This window comes from Pseudophryne corroboree, chromosome 6 (genome assembly GCF_028390025.1).
Source record: "Pseudophryne corroboree isolate aPseCor3 chromosome 6, aPseCor3.hap2, whole genome shotgun sequence".
In the NCBI taxonomy this organism is placed as follows: domain Eukaryota; kingdom Metazoa; phylum Chordata; class Amphibia; order Anura; family Myobatrachidae; genus Pseudophryne; species Pseudophryne corroboree.
In genome coordinates this window covers 543,647,600-543,666,899 of record NC_086449.1, presented here as the reverse complement: position 1 = coordinate 543,666,899, position 19,300 = coordinate 543,647,600, and the positions used below count along the sequence as shown (strand labels likewise).

At 41.3% G+C, this 19,300-nt stretch overlaps 1 protein-coding gene across 1 annotated transcript in view; it reads right to left on the bottom strand.

The window, feature by feature from the left end:
- CEP290 (centrosomal protein 290) overlaps positions 1-19,300 on the bottom strand; it is a 497,171-nt gene that overhangs the window by 211,088 nt on the left and 266,783 nt on the right. Inside the window, exons 30-33 of the mRNA XM_063927658.1 lie at positions 17,569-18,024; positions 4,009-4,173; positions 1,891-1,998; positions 1,655-1,789 (exon numbers count right to left, since the gene is read on the bottom strand). Coding sequence (XP_063783728.1) covers positions 1,655-1,789; positions 1,891-1,998; positions 4,009-4,173; positions 17,569-18,024 — 864 coding nt within the window. The remainder of the gene's footprint in view (positions 1-1,654; positions 1,790-1,890; positions 1,999-4,008; positions 4,174-17,568; positions 18,025-19,300) is intronic.

Genomic DNA, 19,300 nt, shown 5'->3' with positions numbered 1-19,300 from the left:
GAGCTCAGGAGAGCCCCTAGTGTGCATCCAGCTCAGCCGGGCACAAGAATCTAACTGAGATCTGGAGGAGGGTCTTGGTGGGAGGAGCCAGTGCACACCAGGTAGTCCTAAAGCTTTCTTTAGTTGTGCCCAGTCTCCTGCGGAGCCGCTAATCCCCATGGTCCTTACGGAGTCCCAGCATCCACTTAGGACGTCAGAGAAATACTAAAAGCAAAAAATAAACTGTTTTGAAATAAATAAAAAAATAATAATGGCAGGGGTGAATGGGAAAACTGTAACCTCAAATAGCTACAATCACAGATCTCGGTCTGCTTTCTCATGCAAGTGTCTTTATTTTAACTGCAATGATTTTATGCTTGATTTCCAAGGAAAATACCAAATTTCTGAAGGGTAAGTACGGTCTTGAAGGATTTATTTTGCCTTATTAACAATTCGTGACAGGAAACATTATGGAGGGGGGGAATTCAATTACTCGAGATGAGATTGTGGGTAACTGTTTTGCCAGGGCTATTCAATTAGCCCTGATAAGCTGGCACGAGCTGAAGCTTATCTGGGATTTAGTTTAAACTTCCTCAGGCAGGTGAAATCAAATCCCCGAAAATGCCCCGTTTTTGTCTGAAAACACATAGGTTTCACTGAACCTGTGTATTTTCGGTAAATAATGTATTGCCTGGAAAAAAAATAATAATAAAAAAAAATAATTGGAGAAACATCAGGAAAAATTGCGGAAAATTGTTATTTTATGCTCCCGGTGTTACTTAGCACCTAATTGAATTCACCCTTAAGTCATTTTTTATGTAACTCTTTCTGGAGTATCCTGACGAACATCTACCTAAAGGTTTGAAAGCCATCAGTGCAATTTGCAATCCCCGGCAGGTAATGGTGCAATATTACCCAAGACTCAATTACACTCAAGAAAGTTTAAGCATATATCATATAAGTGTTTGTTTTGGGCTCACACAGTGTACACTATATTTGTTTTCCTCTTTGTTGGGGAAAATAACCCAAACATCTTAAGACTGAAAGTTGGAGAAGCGCTGGGACACCCCCCATTTGATCGTCAAATTCTATGGCAACCACAAATCACCTCATCAGACAGATTGTAAGCTACAGGCAGCATATGAAACCTTCACCTGGCAAAAAGGGAGAAAAATAACTCACAAAACAGGTTTACAAAATATCTCAAATACCCAATCTGAAGATTATTGTTAGGCTATAATAAAGGAGTATCGATGTGTCCTCATACACTATTGCCACAGATGCACAAAACAGTGGGCCAGGAGCGATGGGACTTGGCTTGATATGCAACACTTGTACATATGTGTGAATCTCTATACAAAGTTCTACGATGCTGCAGGTTTTTCTAACGCAAAGTTCTCTTGTCATCAGCAACATTTATAAATATTTATAACTAATTACTGTGACTAGAGTCGTAGCCCGGCGTCACTAGGAACACCGAGGGGTGTTTCACTGTTTGTGCAAAGCAAAATTAAAGAAAAAGATGCTACACCTCTCATTTGAGTGTATGAGGACACACGTGTAGTTAACTAGCCATAGATGTCAAACCAGTATCCTATCTTTATGTTTATGTTCCTATGAAGATAAGAGGCTGTTGCCAGTGAAAATGATGGAGAATACTAATGGTTCTACTCACCTCTTCTAGTGTTCTACATACAGTTTTTGTTTCCAAGATGGTCCTAACATGCTCTTTTATTCTGCATAGTGCTATTTCAAGTTGTTCAGGTAGAGGTAGACTAGAATCAGGAACTCCTCCTGTGGCCTCTTCAAACTAGAATAAAATGACTTTCAAGATTTAGATTCCTTAAAATTAGCAAAATGCACTTTTAAAATCAAAGTACTACTATTAAATACTACTAAGCAGTGCATTACCTTCCGAGCAGTACTGAGAACTTCATGTTGCTGCTGTTCATACATATCTAGCTGACGTTCTAGTTCTACTTCTCTTTGATCCCAGGACATTTGACGTTCCTCATGAAACTTAAAAAAATACATACGTAAAGATTGTGAATAATGCTTGGAACACTGCACAAAACATTCAACGGTGTAATCCAAGGAATGTATCTAGTTAGAGCTTGGATGCCTGTTATGTAAATGCTGTTTAGATATCAGTCTACAATCTATATTTATTTTTTGATCTTTTCATAAAAGTGAATCCGTTGCCTATACACAGTGAAAGTAATTACCACCAAAACCAATATATCTGAGAATACAGCATCTATGAACTAATCATGTAATAGAGACCAACACTGTCTCAATAATGCCTCTGACCCCTAGGAAAAAGTTAGGCTATAGTCTCAAAATGAAAACCTGTTTTGCGTGCCAGGCACTTAAGTGAAAAGTGAGATAAATAAATATCATATCTACTTTGCCCAGCACATCACATTGTTCCTGAGTATTTTGACAGCACATTATAATTCTCTATTAATATAAATAAATGACCCTTATAATATTCACAAAGAAAGGGCATTTACAAAATAAATCTGTAAAATATACTTCAATAATTCCCCAAAATGCTATAAAGCCAGTTATCCACGTATTCAATGGAAAAGTTCAAACAAACACGTTTATTTAAAAAATCTTTGGAAGAATATTGCTTCTTTAGAAAACCTTGTTACAGATGTTTGTTGTCTAAATGTGTGAATGTTTGAAATCTTAAAATCTCATTAGAGCACAATGTAAAAGGTAAAACAGTTTGACTACTTCCCTGTGTCAATTATAATGCAATTTACAGCGACACAGTACAATTACAGACTAAAACCAACCACATGCAGAGCTGTAAACTAAGTTCAGCATGACTTCCAAACTTTCGCGGCAAATGTGATTAATTATACATTAGTACACCGAAAGTTTCAAGCAATCACAAAGAATTGAACAAGTGGAATATAATGTTATTCTGTATATATAGGGGCCACCCATGGTATCTGTCAGTATGCAAAACATGCAAACAGAGTAATGGGAACATCAAAGCTTCTATCCTGTCAACACATCAGAACAAAAACTTCCACAGTAGGAATATCACATTTTGAAGTCCCTGAAAAATTGGAAATATTGAAGTGTGAAGGACACACTTCAATTTTAGTTATGTTTAAAAGTCATTCAAATTAATTTAAAAAGTAATGTGCATACAATTTCCTACTACAGACTTGCTTGAATTATATGTAGTTGTATTAATTATGTTTAAAGTAATGTTATATTATTTAGTATAACACTATATGAAATGCCTAATAAAAAAAAAAAAAAAAACAACAACACACAGGATTAGATTCAATTAAATGTAAAATAGGATGCACAACATTTTAAACATGGATAAAAACACAAGGCTGTAGCTTTTTGTTATTCAATTAGAAATCCGAGTAGTTAATGTGAATTTCAATAGGAGGAATAGTGGTTCTTCGCTTGCTACCCCAGACTAGGTGAAAAACTAGGAAAAAATAAATACATAATTTTTTCAATGGAAAAATGGCAGGACACAGTGCAAAACTTCTGGTTTGCCCCCCCCCCCTTAATGAATAATAATAATAATAATAATAATAATAATTTAAAGGTACTAATATACAAAAAAAAAACATGGCCAATAAAAACAGTTTTTCAAGTACTTTTCTAGGAAAAGCAGAAAGGTAGGTTTAATTATGTGGGAAATGTATTTTGAAGTGTTGTGTTGATAGCAAATTGATTATCAAACTTCACAACAGATACAAAAAAATCTACCCCAAACTACTCCGAACTCTGTACCCCAATACAACTGATGCATATCATTTTTTTTTTCAATTTTATAATTTATAATAAACAACCCCTAGACACCTCTTAAACATATCCAATACTTTGCTCATATTCCACAAACAGTCTTCTACATTGTCCTGCTATCTTGTTTTGGAGGAGTTCAGGATGATTCTCCCACTCTTTCATACACTTCACCTGCATTTGATACAAAATTAGAGACAAAGCTCTGTGTCACTGGGAACACACAACATGCACTTTAATCCTTACTTTGCCTTGCTGAACAAGCTCTTCCTCCAAATTGCTAATTGTGTGTTCCTGTTCAGAGAGGATATTATTCAAATATTTGATCTCTTCTTTTTTTTGCTTTAATTCCCGAGTAAGTTTCAAGTCCTGAAGCCGCATTTCGTCCATCTTCTTGTGCCACTCTGTAACCTGTATGTTGTGCAGTTACATCTTTTGTTAAACGATGATCGTATGTATAGTAAAAAAAAAAAAAAAAATTGTGTAGGAGTAAAATAAAAACCCATAGCACTGAAAGGGCAATTTATAATAAATAAATAAATAACAAAACTTACAAAATTATATGTAAATCAACATGCTAAAACAGGCTTCAAAGTGCTGGATAGCTTAGGCACAGACATTACCCGCACATTATACAATTGCACATATCACAAATATATCAAAGTGCAGGTAGAAGTATCTATTGATATGTGTTTTGGTGTAAAATATCTGTCATCATGATATTAACTTATGGAATACTTTTATATGAAACATGTTGGGTGTGGATCAAAAGACTGACAATCAATAGGTCGACATGGTCAAAAGGTCAACACAATCAAATATCAACACTATCATAACGTTGGCAACAATGGTTGACACAAAAATGGTTTGAGACAACTGGTCTACATTGTTTTTCTGTGTCTTTTTGTATATTTAACCATACCTAAGCCAAATGAGTGGAAATGCGTATCCTTGCGGGCTCACTTCACTTGCTACACTTCGGGCAAGGCTACTATTCCTAATCACAGTCCACGTTGATGGTAAATGATGAAACGGTAAAAAAACTAAAACTAAAAAAAACTGTCAACCATGTGTGTTGACCATTGTCATGTTGACTCTTTGAACCTGTCGACCTTCTACATGTCGACTATATGGTGTTGACCTATAGATATAGCCACTGCTCATCTTACTGTGAAGCGGTATGCTGCATGGATTGCCAGGCTGTGACTATTCGCAGCTGGTAAGCCGTGTTGCAGCAAAGATGAGCATGGCTACATCTATATTGACTGTCGATCTATTATCTGGAATCCAACATATTATACAGAATATAACATAAGAGTATAAGAAAACAGTAAAAAGCGACATTATTTAAGAGGCTAAACAATGTTTCATACAAGAACAATGGGCGTGATGTAATGCCATCCGAATTGGCCGGAGGTGTGGGTTGCCGGCAGAACTTTGACTTTTTTTTTTTTTTTTTTTTTCAATTGTCAATCATTTACAAGGCATGGGTTGGGCTTGTAAAATAATCGTCACTTTAAAAAGTCTGAGTTCAGCCGCCACCTCCGACGGCATCACATCTGTCAAAGTCAGAAAAATGTCTTAGTGCACACTGCCATATTTGCACCGCACACTGGTCCGTGCTGCGCATGCGTACGCTCTCCCGTGGAAGCGCATACCCGCAATAGCGTGCACTCGCACGCGCAGTATGCGCATTTACGGTAGAGTTTATGTGATCGTAGCGTGCGACTCATTAGTTACAAATGTTCACAATTAATGTAGTTTATAGATCATGATCCCTTTGATAGTTTCTGTAAGTTTGGTTAAAGTATAATGTCCCAGAGCTGAGGAATCCCTCTTTGTATTGCACGAAGGGTCTAACAGGAGTCATACAGCAGTGTTTGATACCCATCGGAAGAGTATTTAATTAGCAATATTCCGGTGTTGGTTTGGAGCGTATTAATCGCTCGTGCGAATAGTTATGGACATAAGAAGTTTATGTCCATTTCTATGATTTGCACATACTCAGGTATGCGGCGGGAAACCCAGTTCCCCACCCACCTGAGCTGTTGGAAATCAGCACAGCCCACCTGTATGAATCAACCTATGACCTTTGGTTACAGTACAGGGCCGAATTCCTTCGGCCAATGGACAATGGGATTGTAGGACCAGGAGATTGCATTGTGTGTGGAGCATAAATAGGCAGGCCGACCACATCCAGCTCTCACTCTCTCATCAACGGTTATCTGCTGATAATCGGGAGCTGGATATCGAGGCGCTGGCGATCATACCCTTTGTGCGTAAGGTCTCTCCATAATCATTGTCTTTCTGCGAGCCAATCTCTCTCTCTCTCTCTCTATCTCTCTCTCTCCTCTTTTTCTCTTAAATACCTTATAGTATTATAGTATTGTATCGTATTGCATTTAGGTCAGTGTAGTATTGTCTTTTTGTATTTATTGTTTAGTTCTGTGGTTAGGAAGTCTCTGTTATATTGTAGTGTATCATATGTACTGTTATCCCCTTTTACAAGTATATTAGACATAATACAGTTAATAGGCCTTGGAAACCTAAACCAGTATCTGTGTATTTCCTATAGTGATAAGTGTTCATTTGAGCGTCGGTGACGCTCATGCAGCTTTGTAGATAGTCAGGTTCCACAAGGTTGCATTTACACCCTGTACTCACATTAAGGTATTCTGTGTGTTTCATCGGTATAAGGTTTAATATCAAGGTATAGTGTTGTGAGCGTCTGCACCGCTGGTGACCTCCTCGTGGTCTCTAGCGTATGCTACGTTACAGCGAATCTTTCCCCTAGACATAACCAATAACGTGTCCTGTGATCACTGGGCCGTGAGCGAACGTGACGCTTGAGCGTCTCGCCTACGGCTGAGCGATCGTTACGCAAATAGCGTATCATTACGGTATTTCTTAAGTAAGCAGCGTACAGTGTTCTTAGCTTCATAAGGGTTGTTTATACGACAAAGGAATTTAGCATTGTCAATTGCGGGCTCGTCCGGTCCTTTTCACATCTGCACTAGGTAGATCAGCAGACATTATCCCTCCAGCAAAGGGTGGGAGGTTGTCTCATAGTGCTGGCGGGATAAGCGTCTGCTTCGCTTAGGTAAAGAGTGCTGAAGGAATCCGGTAACCGGAAGTAAGAACAAAACGCTTGTGTCTTTTAAAACTGTTTATTTTTCTTTTGTCTTGCGTACGCATACATTTATCTGCATTTCTTTTTCAAATTTCGTATATCACTATTCCTGTTTGCCAATTTTTTTTATATAGTTGATAGAAAGTGCTAAAAAGAGATTTGCTGTTATTTAAAAGTAGAGGTAATAGTTAAAGTATAGAACAAACACACGGTTTGTCTGAGATACAAGGCAGTCAGTGTGGATTGCGGTAGATGATCAGGGATCATCTACATTGATAAATAAATATATTGTGTTACGGTGGATCCTTTGCATTGCGTACACGTGTCGCTAACAAAGACTAGCGTACGCAATCCAAAAGGCAGACGCACGCAGCGTTCATTACGCAACGTAGCGTCTGGTTACGCCCACGTAGCCCAAGTCACGCAAAGCGATAATTAGCGCAAAAGCGATAAGTAACGCACAGCGGTAGATAACGCGAAGCGGTAAATAACGCAAATCTGTTTTTAGAAAATCTGAAATTTAGTTTAACAGATCCTGCTCCTAATTGGTAACACTCTTGGCCTGAAGACAATTTCTGCGCAGAAATAGATATAGAAACAAAGTGTACATGTGTTGAGTGAGTGTGTTTTGTATACAAAAGTTTATATAACTTTAAGGTGGAACCAAAAGGAAAGTCGGGTACTCGTTAAGGAACATACGTGTAAGTGACATATACGGTGGCCAGGGAGGCATCCCTGGTTAAATAATATTTGAGCATTAGAGTATAGCGGACCATAAGGTAACAAGACCAGGAGGTCATAAGGAACAAGACCAGGAGGTCGTAAGGTAAAAGGTCCGCTATAAAAGTCCAGTGGCACAACGCCTGGGGTGTTGGTGCAGAACCCATATAGGCCATAAGCTCTTGCTGAAGGAATCGCGGCCGGAAACATCGATTCCATTGGTCTTTCAGTACATGACAAATAGTGCTCGTGTACTGAACGATTGGACCACACGTAATTGTGTGCAGTAGTTAGTAATCTGACCTAAATACCATTAGAGTAAAGTGGTCACAAACGCTATTTGTACATTCTGACGTGATTTGTGTAATTTTTTATTTTTGGAAGGGAAGTTCGCTGGTCACTCAGGAACTATCTAACAACCCCAACTTTACTGGAAAGAGTAAGTGTCCTGCGGGTAACCCTCATATGTTCCAGTAAACTGAAGGTTCCATAGGGGCCCTGTATCGAGTACGCTGGCATCATAACGGTGTTTACAGGTCGTATTGGTCGAGGTGGGCGAGTGAGTGGGGTACTCGGTAAACCGCCACCGCCGGCCTACTGTGGAGTAATTTGGTTGTCTGAAAAGGCTTGCTGAAAACCTTGATACAGAAAATCCAAGGAGGATTAAGCAACACCTACAGACGATGGGGGCCAGTTGCTCAGGTAGGGGGCGATCAACCCAGGTTCAGGTTGATTCAGAGAACCGACCAGTCGGGTCGGCAAGATACATCATGTGTGAAAAATACGGTAGTCACACAGAGGTTTTATGTGATGAATGGGAGAGAATGACTGTACAAGACAGGGACAAGTTCCCAAGAATAGGTAGCTTCAGTCCAGAGGTGTTACAAAATTTAAGGAGGAGGATATGTCTCGTAAAATCAGCAAAGAGACGAATTCAGCATCATGATTATTTACAGTTATGGCACCAGGAAGGTGAGATACAGAGAGGTTTGGCTCTGGCGGCGGGATCTGGGGCAGTCAGGAAGGTGATTGCCACAGCTCCTCCCCCACCATACATTGCAGGAGAGAAGTTGATTGCGGAGAGAAACGCACTGGGTTGTAAAACACAAACTCTTAGTAACACTGTAAATGTTAATGATGTTAACCAAATAACTCATGCAAGTATTAACCCGTGCAAGATGTACCCTGTTTTGAACCTTCCTCAGGAGTGCGATCAAGAAGACGATTCAACAACAATTTCAGCTCTCTCTCTTGCAGCCACCATAGCAGAGACCACAGTAGGCACAGCGACACCCACGAGATTAGTGAAAGCCCCTAGCGGAGGGATAGGTGAGGTCGTGTCAACGGGTAAGTACGGCACCATGCACTACACTGAAACAATTGTACCACAACAAGCTGTAGAATCTACACAGGAAGAGGCTGTTAGAATTGCTCCTGTAAGGGTAATAGCAGTTCCCAATGGAAAAACAGATGTGTCTGGAGCCACTCCCATAAGGAACATTGCCATGTACACTCCATTTTCCAGAATGGAATTAAGAACAATAGTGTCCGAATTTCCTGACCCCAGGAAGGATTTAGTTGCTAGCCAAAAATACATCAGGAATTTAGGTAACACGGTAGAACCCAACAACAAGGATTGGCAGATACTGCTAAGAGCTTGTTTACCTTCCAATGTTGATGCAACTCAGTTTTTAGCTGATTGTGCATTGGATAAAGATGTACCGCTTACAGACGTGTACAATAAGGATAATGTAAAAAGGATAAATTTACAGCTAAAAGAGTATTTCCCAGCCGTTGTTAAATGGAATAAAATATTTTCCATTAAGCAAAAGGAGTCCGAAACGGCAATAGAATATTTTCACCGGGCACTATTAGAAATGGCAAAGTACACTGGTATAGAAGACATAAAGACCAACCCAAACCATCGAGAAGCAGCAGTATCTGTACTGATGGATGGTTTGAAAGAAACATTAAAAGCTAGGGTACAGACCACGCAGCCATGTTGGCGAGGTCTGTCAGTGTCCACCTTGAGAGAGGCTGCTATTGATCACGACAGAAATATCACTAGGCACAGGGAGTCGCAAAGTGATAAGTTGATGTCCGTAAGTATACAGGCGCTGACCACAAGGCAGCCTGCGTATGTACCACCGAATCCTGTGGGTAAGGCAAGTGTAATAACATGTTTTTCTTGTAACAAACCAGGACATTTTGCACGAGACTGTAGAGTAAGAAATGTACAAAGATCTTTTCAACCCCCTAGACAACAACACCACACACGACATTGGGAGCAGGGTCCACAGAGGCGGAGTTTTGAGCCACATACAGGGGAAACAAAAAGATATCCCCCAAACAGAGATTGGCATGCCTCTGGTAGTTCCCAGCTAACTCCCTCACAAGTAGTTGCTGCCAGCGGGATTCAGGGAGGTCAGCATACCCAATAGGGGTGTGGCCATACCTGTAATCTGCAACCAGTTAAATTGATTGCCAGTCTTGGAAGCGAACCAGAGATTGCAATCAATGTAGCCGGTAAAACTTTAAACTTTCTTGTAGACACAGGGGCGGCCAAGTCAGTGATCAATTCGACAGTGGGCATGAGAACCACTGGTAGGACAGTTCCAGCCATAGGAGTAACAGGAGTAGTCCAGCACTACCCTGTTAGCAAACCAGCCGAGATTACAATAGGGCCTTTGCATACCAAGCATTCCTTTTTGCTGGCTGCATCGGCACCGACCAATCTCCTGGGAAGAGACTTACTATGTAAAATGGGTTGCGTCATTTATTGTACTCCTGAAGGTGTATTCTTGGACATCCCTGAGAATCACGCTCAGGAAGTACGAGACATGTTAGACTCCCCATCAAAATTAATGTCACATTCCATTATGACAAATAGGAATCCATCCCAAGTAGAAGAGATGACATCTCAGATACCAGAGTCGCTTTGGACAAAAGATGGACAGGACACTGGATTAATGGCAAATGTAGCTCCAGTAGTTGTACAAGTAAAAGATGGTAGGATAGCTCCAAAAATCCCACAGTATCCTCTGAAGCCAGAGGTGGAGTTAGGAGTTTTCCCGGTAATAGAGCGCTTGCTACAACAGGGCATTCTAGTAAGAACGTCCAGCACAGCAAATAGTCCCATCTTCCCTGTTAAAAAGAGCGGGGGGAGGGGTTACAGGCTAGTGCAGGATCTAAGGGGGATTAACAAAATAGTTGAGAGTCAGTTCCCCGTAGTGCCTAATCCAGCTGTCATCCTAATGCAAATTCCTCCCACTGCCAAATTTTTCACTGTTATTGACCTCTGCTCCGCTTTCTTTTCGGTACCTCTGCACCCTGACAGCCAATATTTGTTTGCATTCACATACAGAGGAGTCCAATATACGTGGACTCGGTTACCCCAAGGTTTCATAGATAGTCCAAGTATATTTTCTCAGGCTTTGCATGATTGTTTACAGTCTTTCCAACCGGAAAGTGGATCAGTGTTGATACAGTACGTGGATGATCTACTGCTGTGTTCTGATTCATTGGAGGCATCCCTGAAGGATACGAAACAGCTCCTGTTTCATCTTTCAGACACAGGTCACAAGGTCTCCAAAGACAAGTTGCAATTATGCCAAGCTAAGGTAAAATACTTGGGACACTGTCTAACACAAGGACTGAGACACCTGACCGCTGATAGAATCCAAGCCATTAGAGACATGACACTGCCACAAACCCAGCAACAGATCAGGACGTTTTTAGGAATGTGTGGGTATTGCCGTAATTGGATCCCAGGGTTTTCCATATTGGCGCTACCTTTGCAGGAAATGGTCTCTTCAAACAAACCTGATCGGATTTCGCATACAGACGAATCCGAAACAGCATTTGAGAGACTCAAACAGTGCCTAACGCAGGCACCAGCATTAGGTATGCCAGACTATGGGAAACCCTTTGAACTATACGGAACAGAAAGTGCTGGGTGCGCAGCAGGTGTACTAACACAAAAACACGGTGATGCCAGCAGGCCAATTGCATACTACAGCGCTCAGCTAGACACGGTAGCGCGATCCCTCCCCACATGCTTGCGTAGCGTTGCGGCGATAGCATTGCTAGTGACGAAAAGCGAAGATGTCGTGCTAGGCCACAACCTCACAATCCATACACCACATGCGGTATCGGCCTTATTGAATTCTGCCCAAACCAGACATGTCTCATCAGCAAGGTTTACGAGATGGGAATTGGCACTAATGGCCCCAGTAAACATCACCATAAGGAGATGCAGCGCATTAAACCCTGCAACATTTCTCCCAGGTGTGCCTGGACAGGCACAAAGGGTGGGAGGTGAGAGTGATGGGGAAGGAGGATTTAATGCAAAGGAAGATACACATGATTGTATGGAATATTTGACCCAAAATTTTACCGCAAGGCCTGACATCAGTGACAATCCACTAGAAGATGCAGAACTCACGTTCTACACGGACGGTAGTTGTCACAGACAGTCAGACTCGGGAGACTTGTGTACTGGATACGCAGTCGTAGATGACCAAGACACCATAGAAGCGGAACCGCTAGGCCCACCTCACTCAGCCCAGGTTGCTGAACTGGTCGCCCTAACCAGAGCATGTGAATTGGCTAAGGGTAAGTCTGCCAATATCTACACCGATTCTAGATACGCGTTCGGGGTAGTCCATGATTTCGGAGCGCTATGGCGTCTCAGAAATTTCATGACGGCAGCTGGTACACCGATAGCGCATGCAGCTCACATAAAAAGGCTTCTAACAGCGATACAGGAACCCGACAGAGTGGCTGTTATCAAATGTAAAGCACATACATATAGTCAAGACCCAGTATCCCTTGGTAACAGCCGAGCAGACGAAGCTGCAAAGCTTGCAGCTGCTACCCCCATACGGACAGACACCACACAACTGATGGTATTTAATACCATCAACACACAAAAGTTGTGTGAAATACAGAATTTGTGTTCCACTCAGGAGAAGGCAGTCTGGAAGGCAAAGGGATATGGCCAGGAGTCCTCAGGGCTCTGGACGGATGGACAATGCCATGGGTACCCCAGTTTCCCTAGGAACTTTAAAACCACGCTAGCCCAACATTTTTTGTAAATCCATGGACGTTGTATGCTTTACTCACGATTTATGAGCAAAGGCACAAAGAAGAAGACTCCAATCAACCGACACCAATCAAGACCTCAATCGACGAACGTACATTACCCTGACATAGAATATCATTGCATTTTTCGTAAGTGTTCTTTATCTTCATCTCTGCAACCCTCAGACAATAACACACATAGTCGATAGGGAATACAGGCACAGATAGCAGCAACCACATACCCCCCCCAATTCATGTATCATCAACTAAAATGTGCATCCCCATTGTGTTACAACCACAGCCGAAATGAGCTCGGTAGAGTTTGACAGCCCATCCACAGACCTGTACCACAGGATAAGAAGGAATTCAAATGTATACTTCGCAATACCTCGAAGCTTGATTTACCACACGTACGGCACGATGATACATGACCCTCCAAACATGGACTCATACACACATGCTTCTACTTTCTCACTAGGTCATACTCTCTTCACACCTACTCCATTCTTCTTCCTTTCCCCACCATGGAAATCAATTAACCCCTGACTTACATTTTTCTCCTTAAATATTTTGTGGCAGTTATTATTGACTGCCAAAGGGTGGACTGTCAAAGTCAGAAAAATGTCTTAGTGCACACTGCCATATTTGCACCGCACACTGGTCCGTGCTGCGCATGCGTACGCTCTCCCGTGGAAGCGCATACCCGCAATAGCGTGCACTCGCACGCGCAGTATGCGCATTTACGGTAGAGTTTATGTGATCGTAGCGTGCGACTCATTAGTTACAAATGTTCACAATTAATGTAGTTTATAGATCATGATCCCTTTGATAGTTTCTGTAAGTTTGGTTAAAGTATAATGTCCCAGAGCTGAGGAATCCCTCTTTGTATTGCACGAAGGGTCTAACAGGAGTCATACAGCAGTGTTTGATACCCATCGGAAGAGTATTTAATTAGCAATATTCCGGTGTTGGTTTGGAGCGTATTAATCGCTCGTGCGAATAGTTATGGACATAAGAAGTTTATGTCCATTTCTATGATTTGCACATACTCAGGTATGCGGCGGGAAACCCAGTTCCCCACCCACCTGAGCTGTTGGAAATCAGCACAGCCCACCTGTATGAATCAACCTATGACCTTTGGTTACAGTACAGGGCCGAATTCCTTCGGCCAATGGACAATGGGATTGTAGGACCAGGAGATTGCATTGTGTGTGGAGCATAAATAGGCAGGCCGACCACATCCAGCTCTCACTCTCTCATCAACGGTTATCTGCTGATAATCGGGAGCTGGATATCGAGGCGCTGGCGATCATACCCTTTGTGCGTAAGTTCTCTCCATAATCATTGTCTTTCTGCGAGCCAATCTCTCTCTCTCTCTCTCTATCTCTCTCTCTCCTCTTTTTCTCTTAAATACCTTATAGTATTATAGTATTGTATCGTATTGCATTTAGGTCAGTGTAGTATTGTCTTTTTGTATTTATTGTTTAGTTCTGTGGTTAGGAAGTCTCTGTTATATTGTAGTGTATCATATGTACTGTTATCCCCTTTTACAAGTATATTAGACATAATACAGTTAATAGGCCTTGGAAACCTAAACCAGTATCTGTGTATTTCCTATAGTGATAAGTGTTCATTTGAGCGTCGGTGACGCTCATGCAGCTTTGTAGATAGTCAGGTTCCACAAGGTTGCATTTACACCCTGTACTCACATTAAGGTATTCTGTGTGTTTCATCGGTATAAGGTTTAATATCAAGGTATAGTGTTGTGAGCGTCTGCACCGCTGGTGACCTCCTCGTGGTCTCTAGCGTATGCTACGTTACAGCGAATCTTTCCCCTAGACATAACCAATAACGTGTCCTGTGATCACTGGGCCGTGAGCGAACGTGACGCTTGAGCGTCTCGCCTACGGCTGAGCGATCGTTACGCAAATAGCGTATCATTACGGTATTTCTTAAGTAAGCAGCGTACAGTGTTCTTAGCTTCATAAGGGTTGTTTATACGACAAAGGAATTTAGCATTGTCACATCCCACCCCACCCCATGTACAGATGTGTCCCTAACATCTTTGCAATGGTGTTGTGCTGCATATAATTGAGGGAAATGCACTGAGGGCTGGGCAGCAGTTTTAAGTCACAGGAAGCAGCTGTGTATGCGTCTTTATGTTATTGCCGCGGTGTGAATCTGTCTTGGTGCATCCTTAGATGCACTATTAAAACTACACCAGCCCTAAGGAAGATGTGGTCTCTCCTACAAAGTATGGTGTACTGTGTGAGTGATTGTGCATCTTTAGACGCAGCTGCTGTCAGTGATGTGCCCGCGTCTGCCTAACCACCCCCCTGTTATCTCCGAGGAACGCCCAATAAAATACCTACTCCCTGCATCCAAATTCACTCTCTGCGGTAACAATAGGAGGCATGAAGTACGAAGAATATCAGCAAACTACGGGAATATTGGCACAGAGATTAAAACCCATTTACACAATTAACTCCTACAGAACTGAAGGTGGCAGCCGCCAGTGACTGGGAATCCCTCAGGCCGGTAACAATGTAAGAGCAGAATGTCAGCAGGAGGTGCTGATCACAGCATTCCACCGCTCACTCCACGAAAACACCAAGAGGTGACTGAGAGATACTTGGGATCCACAAGCCAAATAAAAATGAAATAAAGAGAAAAATGTCTGCCACAGCCAAAGATAAACCACCAAGCTCTGATGGGCAGTTAATAAAGATTAATTGTCAGACATCCAATGGTGGTATAGTGGGACATGAGTGTGTGATTTTTATGGTAACTATAAAAAGCCTAAATTCTGCCACAACACTCTGTATCCCAATGTTGCCCATTTATAAATGAGAAATGGGGACACCTCTCAGTCTCTACCAATTTCTGAAACTAGAAGGCAAAATAAAAAAAAAATAAGATGATACAAATGCATGCTGTTATCTGCCAAACAGAATAGAGGTGGCTCCAAATCTGCACTCAAGTACATGGAGGGTAATGGGCACATAGGGGACTGGATAACAAAAATAAAATAGGCCAGGTTACTAAGGAATAAAGTACCAGCAGTCAATAAAGAGTTAAGTAAAAATAACTTAAGTTGAGAGGTTATCAGGCTTCACTATACTGAGAACAAAGGATTTCTTAGAATGCTGTAGTCTTCTAGGACTCACATTTTATTTTAATTAAAATTTAGCATAAAGCACCAGTATAGTGACTCAAGACACACATGGGGGCAAATGTAATAGAGTGAGAGTTTCAAAAAGTGAGAGATTTGGTAAGGTTTTGCATTTTATTTTAAAGTGGCAATCATTTACACAGCAAGATCAACATGGTTTTGCTGTGTAAATGATTGCCACTTTAAAAAACCCCCTGAAAAACCTTACCAAATCTCTCACTTTCAGAAACTCTCACTCTATTACATTTGGCCCATGGTGTCCATCTGCAGTTTCACCACTAAGAAGCAAACCTGGCACACAGCAACAGGAATGAAAGCTGTTCTGGCTTTTTTTTTTTTTTTTTTTTTTAAAGGCGAAGGAACTCTTCCAGATTTGCTGGCGGTCTGTTCCATGAATCTAATCTCTAAAGTAACAGATTTGGGCGAACACTGTAATCAACTAGGTGTTTTTTTACCAGCATGAACCACACGATGCCACAAACAATGCTTGTTTCCACAGGAGCACAGACCATGCCCCATTTTACTAAACCCCATAAAGAGTGAGCAATGTTTATATAGGCGATTGTCATCACGGCACTTCACACATATCATTTACGTTATATACAGTATACACCCATGACAATGTAACATGAAGAAGAAATGGATCACTGTGTGTCCCATATTTCTCATCTAATTATGTACCAAATCATGTTGTTCGTCTAAAGAGATATTGGTCATCTGTAAAGGAATATGGTCATCATATCAAATCTGTCCCTTTGCTCATCTACAATGCACATGTTAATCACATCAGATGTTCTCATGAAGCAGTTTGTTAGGATTCTTTAAAATTTGAAACTTGTACTTTTAGTCATAGCTACAGCTAACCCTCAGGCCCCCCCCCCCCCCCCCGGATTTCCGGTGTCTGTCACATGGCCCCCAGCATCCCGACAGCCGGGATGCTATCCGTATCCCACCGGAGAGTACCATTTGAGATGCTAGGGCTAAGTATGGGGCAGTATATGCCGTCTTCTGCAGCCGGTGCATTCTCCCTGAAATTTGCTTTCAAAAGCAGCAAGTGGCTACATCATGACTTGAAATTTCCATCAATGGCAGTGAATGGTGTTATTTTTCTCTTTGCATGTCAAAACGACATACTTCCTTTACCAGATCACACTTTAAAAGTTAAGACTGAATATACTTTTTGCTTAGGTACCAATGCACAATAGGCCTAGTATGATTTCCCAGTGGCTGGAAGCTGGCCATCAATATACAGACAACGGCATCCTTGCCATGGTGCAAGCGCACAGAGTCCACTTACGGGCTCACTGAGCTCGCCATGCTGCAGACTCGGTGGCTCACTGTGCTCGCCACTGGTTCTATTCCCACTCTATGGGTGTCATGGGGATTCTGGCTATCAGCATTGCCAACAGTCGGAATTCCGGTATCGGTATCCTGACTGCCGGGATCCCAAATGCCGGCATATTAACTGCATCCCTGCACAACACATAGCTGGCATACTAAGTGTGGGAGAGGGCGGTTTCTACTAAGGGAGGACAATGATTAGTTATGAACATACCCATTAATTAAGATAATTTTGGAGGTGCCACATGTTTTGCAAACCATTGCATAAACTATGGAAATTAATTATCTTGTATTATAATAATGTAAAATATTTGTGTATCAAGTACTGTATGCAAACTGCTTTGTTATGAGAATTACCTACCTTCTGAGCACCCCTGGCATCTTTAAGAGTGGCAAGAAGTTCTTCTAAACCCTTAAATTTTAGCTCTAGCTCCAGTGCATGGGTCTCTGTATCTCTGCGTTGCTGTTGAACAAGTTGCATTTCACTTATAGTCTTTAGCTTGTCGTTCTGTAAATCCATCATGGTCTTTGAGAACTTTTCTTGTTGGGCTAACGGCAGAGCACCACTGAACTGCCGTCTCAGTGTTTGAATGGTATGGCGGAGATGTTTAGCTCGGTTCCTTCCTTCCATACGGGCATAATACAATGCCTGCTCTTTGTCGTCAATTTTCTGTTCTAAACGTAAACTATAGGCCTCCAATTTGTGCAGTTTGGCTGTCGTGGCCTCTAACTTTGCTACAGCAGTTGACTCACTAACTTGAAGAGCTACAATATGCTGATGTAATTTTGCAATTAGCGCTTTCTCATCAGTTTGATCCTAGAAAAAACAAAAAAAAGTTAGTTTCTTGGAAAAGTCCCCAAAATATCATCTTTCATCTACTGCTGAAAGGAAAATTAAGTTGCAAGGTTTAAATATGATTTTAATGTGGCACAAGATGCACTGGCAGGTACAGGAACATACTATACTTGGTGCATCTATGTTTTAGGATTATTCAGACAAAAACAACTTGTAAATAAGCAATAAAAATAAAACATAAAATGCACTCAAGAAAATCAATACAACTATGAAGTACTAGAAAAACACAATACAGATGTGTATATTTTATATTCTAAGGGCACATATAAAATAATATACAGTAAATAGGATGTGTTTACTGTAAATGTTTCCCAGAATGTTAGTCAAAAAAGTATTACAGGTTGAGTATCCCTTATCCAAAATGCTTGGGACCAGAGTTATTTTGGATATCGGATTTTTCCGTATTTTGGAATAACTGCATACCATAATGAGATATCATGGTGATGGGACCTAAGTCTAAGCACAGAATGCATTTATGTTACATATACACCTTATACACACAGCCTGAAGGTAATTTTAGCCAATATTTTTTATATCTTTGTGCATTAAACAAAGTGTGTGTACATTCATACAATTCATTTATGTTTCATATACACCTTATACACACAGCCTGAAGGTCATTTAATATAATATTTTTAATAACTGAGTGTATTAAACAAAGTTTGTGTACATTGAGCCATCAAAAAACAAAGGTTTCACTATCTCACTCTCTCACTCAAAAAGTCCGTATTTCGGAATATTCCGTGTTTCGGATATTTGGATATGGGATACTCAACCTGTATATGGGAACAAAAAGGCAAACCTTACATAAGGCCTTATTCAGACAATTTAAGCGAAGGGACCCGCACACGCAGGTCCCGTCTTGTGCATGTGCCCGCAGTTAATGTGGTCATCCCGCATTGACTGCAAACGCCTCTGTCTGTCAATTGCAGAATCTGCAATCCTTACTGCATTAGGCCCATAGGCTTATAGAAAAGTGCAGAAGTGCTTTCTAGTACACAACAGGGTAAAACATCACATGAATAGACATATTGCTGTACTACAGAAAATAGGAATTTTATACCTACCGGTAATTCTTTTTCTCGTAGTCCGTAGTGGATACTGGGGAATAGTATACTACCATGGGGTATAGATCGGGTCCACTGGAGCCTGGCACTTTAAGAAATCAATAGTGTGTGCTGGCTACTCCCCTCTATGCCCCTCCTACTAGACTCAGTCTAGGAAACTGTGTCCGAGG